Source organism: Sinocyclocheilus rhinocerous, unplaced genomic scaffold (genome assembly GCF_001515625.1).
Source record: "Sinocyclocheilus rhinocerous isolate Xijiao unplaced genomic scaffold, SAMN03320098_v1.1 scaffold1259, whole genome shotgun sequence".
Taxonomy (NCBI): Eukaryota; Metazoa; Chordata; class Actinopteri; order Cypriniformes; family Cyprinidae; genus Sinocyclocheilus; species Sinocyclocheilus rhinocerous.
Window position 1 is genome coordinate 167,495 of NW_015650717.1, and position 2,157 is coordinate 169,651.

At 37.9% G+C, this 2,157-nt stretch overlaps 1 protein-coding gene across 1 annotated transcript in view; it reads left to right on the top strand.

The window, feature by feature from the left end:
* Positions 1 to 2,157, top strand: part of LOC107712498 (mono [ADP-ribose] polymerase PARP16-like) — an 8,058-nt gene that overhangs the window by 1,286 nt on the left and 4,615 nt on the right. Inside the window, exons 2-3 of the mRNA XM_016517768.1 lie at positions 160 to 358; positions 450 to 587. Of these exons, the coding sequence (XP_016373254.1) occupies positions 170 to 358; positions 450 to 587 (327 nt within the window). The 5' untranslated portion in view covers positions 160 to 169. The remainder of the gene's footprint in view (positions 1 to 159; positions 359 to 449; positions 588 to 2,157) is intronic.

Genomic DNA, 2,157 nt, shown 5'->3' on the forward strand with positions numbered 1-2,157 from the left:
TATATTATTTTTTTATTATTATTGCTACTGTATTATTATAGAATATAATATAAATATAATATATATATTTTGACACTAGATTCACAGTCTACATGTTTTGCATTCATGAAAATCATTTCTTATTGTCTATAATTCCTGGAATATCTGTTGTGTGTGTTTAGTGTTAGGAATGCAGCCGCCTCTCCCGACAGCTGCGGTCAGAGAGCTGGTTTGCTCCTGTCTGCATCGAGACCCTGTAGCGGCAGATCTGCGCTGTAGCCTCTTCGTAGCCGCCGTCCAGAGCTACAAACGCGATTCAGCGCTCAGACCCTTCCCTCCTCGCTACCTTAGAGGAGAGGTCAAGGACTTTGAGGAGCTGGTAAGACGCTCTAAGGATATAAACTCTCTGTGCTGTTGGCCTTTCCAAGCAGACTCATTTTACAGTTTTGATTATACTGTGTTCCTCACAGCAAAAGGATGTGGATACTTTGCCAAACGTGAGAGATCTGGTGCGTCTGGGACACGGTGATGGAGATCATCATCTGGCTCTTGTGCACTGGGTTCTCGCCTCCAAGAGTTTTGCTGTGAAGACCCTGCAGAAAGAGGAGGTATTGCTAAACTTCATTTAAAATTGTGCATTCTGCATATGAATCTGATTCAGATTCCTCTTAATGTTGTTCAGGGTGCATCAACACAAGCACTCTGTGTTTATGATTCACTGAAAGTAACCAGCTCATAAGATTCATTCTTTCAGCGATAGCGCAACACTGATTTTGCTCTGTGTTTCTGATTCAAAAACACAAGTAAATAAATAAAAAGAACCGATTCATAAGAGTCATTAGTTTAGACTGCTCTCTCTGATCATACTGTATGTTTGTGATTCACTAAAAAGAACCGGCTCATAAGAATAATTTATTCGAGGATAGATCAACAGTGTTTGCTCTCTGTTCTTGTGATTCACTGAAAAGAACCAACTCATAAGAATCATTCATTTGGACTACACTGGTATCACTCTGTGTTTCTGATTCACTAAAACAAAAACAGCTCAAACGAATCATTTGTTTGTGGATGGATCAACACTTAAAGCACTGTATGTTTGCGGTTCACTAAAAATGACCAACTCGTAAGAATAATTGGCCGCGCTGGTGGATGAGGCTCTTTTAGACCTGCTTTGGATGCTCTCCAGACAGGCTTTCTGATTATTATAGAAGACTGCAAATAAGAGTTAGACTCTACCTTATCAGTTCATGTTTAGATGATATGTGGGAAAATGATAATTATAATTCCAGTGTTATCTGCTTGCTGGTTCAGCAGTTACACTGTAATTAAAAATGATGTAAGCCACTTATCTTTGGTTATGATTTGATATTTCAGACCTCACTGTTTGGGGAGGGCACATACCTGACCAGTGACCTCAGCATGGCCATCCTTTACAGTCCTCATGGTAACGGATGGAGGGAAAGCGTTCTCGGGCCTTTGATCAGCTGCGTTGCCTTGTGTGAAATCATTGATCATCCTGATTGGTTTTGATTCAATAAAAAGAAATGGTTCAAAAGAATCATTCGATTGAGTATGGGGCAACAGTGGTAGCACCCTGTGTTTCTGATTCAATAATAAAAATTAAGTCATTCGTTCAGACTACACTGGTCAGATTGTATGATTTGATTCAATATAAAACATTCAATAAAATTCAAAACTTTATAATTAAAGAGTCATTAGTTTGGATTACACAGTTCACACTGTATGTTTTTGATTCACTAAAAGAACCGTCTCATGAGAATAATTTGTTTGGGGATGGATCCACACCAGAAGCACTCTATGTTTATGATTCACTAAAAAGAGTCATTAGTTTGTTCTACACTAGTCACACTGTATGATTTGATTAATGTAAAAACAGAACCAGTTCATAAGAGTCATTACTGGACTACACTGGTAGCACTCTATGTTTATGATTCAGGAATTCGTTCAGGAATGGGATTAAATCGTTTGACTGATTGACTAATAAGACTTATAAGATTCATGTGATATTTCATTGCATTGGTGATCCTTTGATGTAAAGCTGAATTTTCAGCATCATTACTTCAGTCTTTGCTGGTCAAAAAACATTTATTATTATTGTCAAACAGTTGAAAGCAGTTGTGCTGCTTTATATTTTTGTGGAAACCGTGATACATTTTT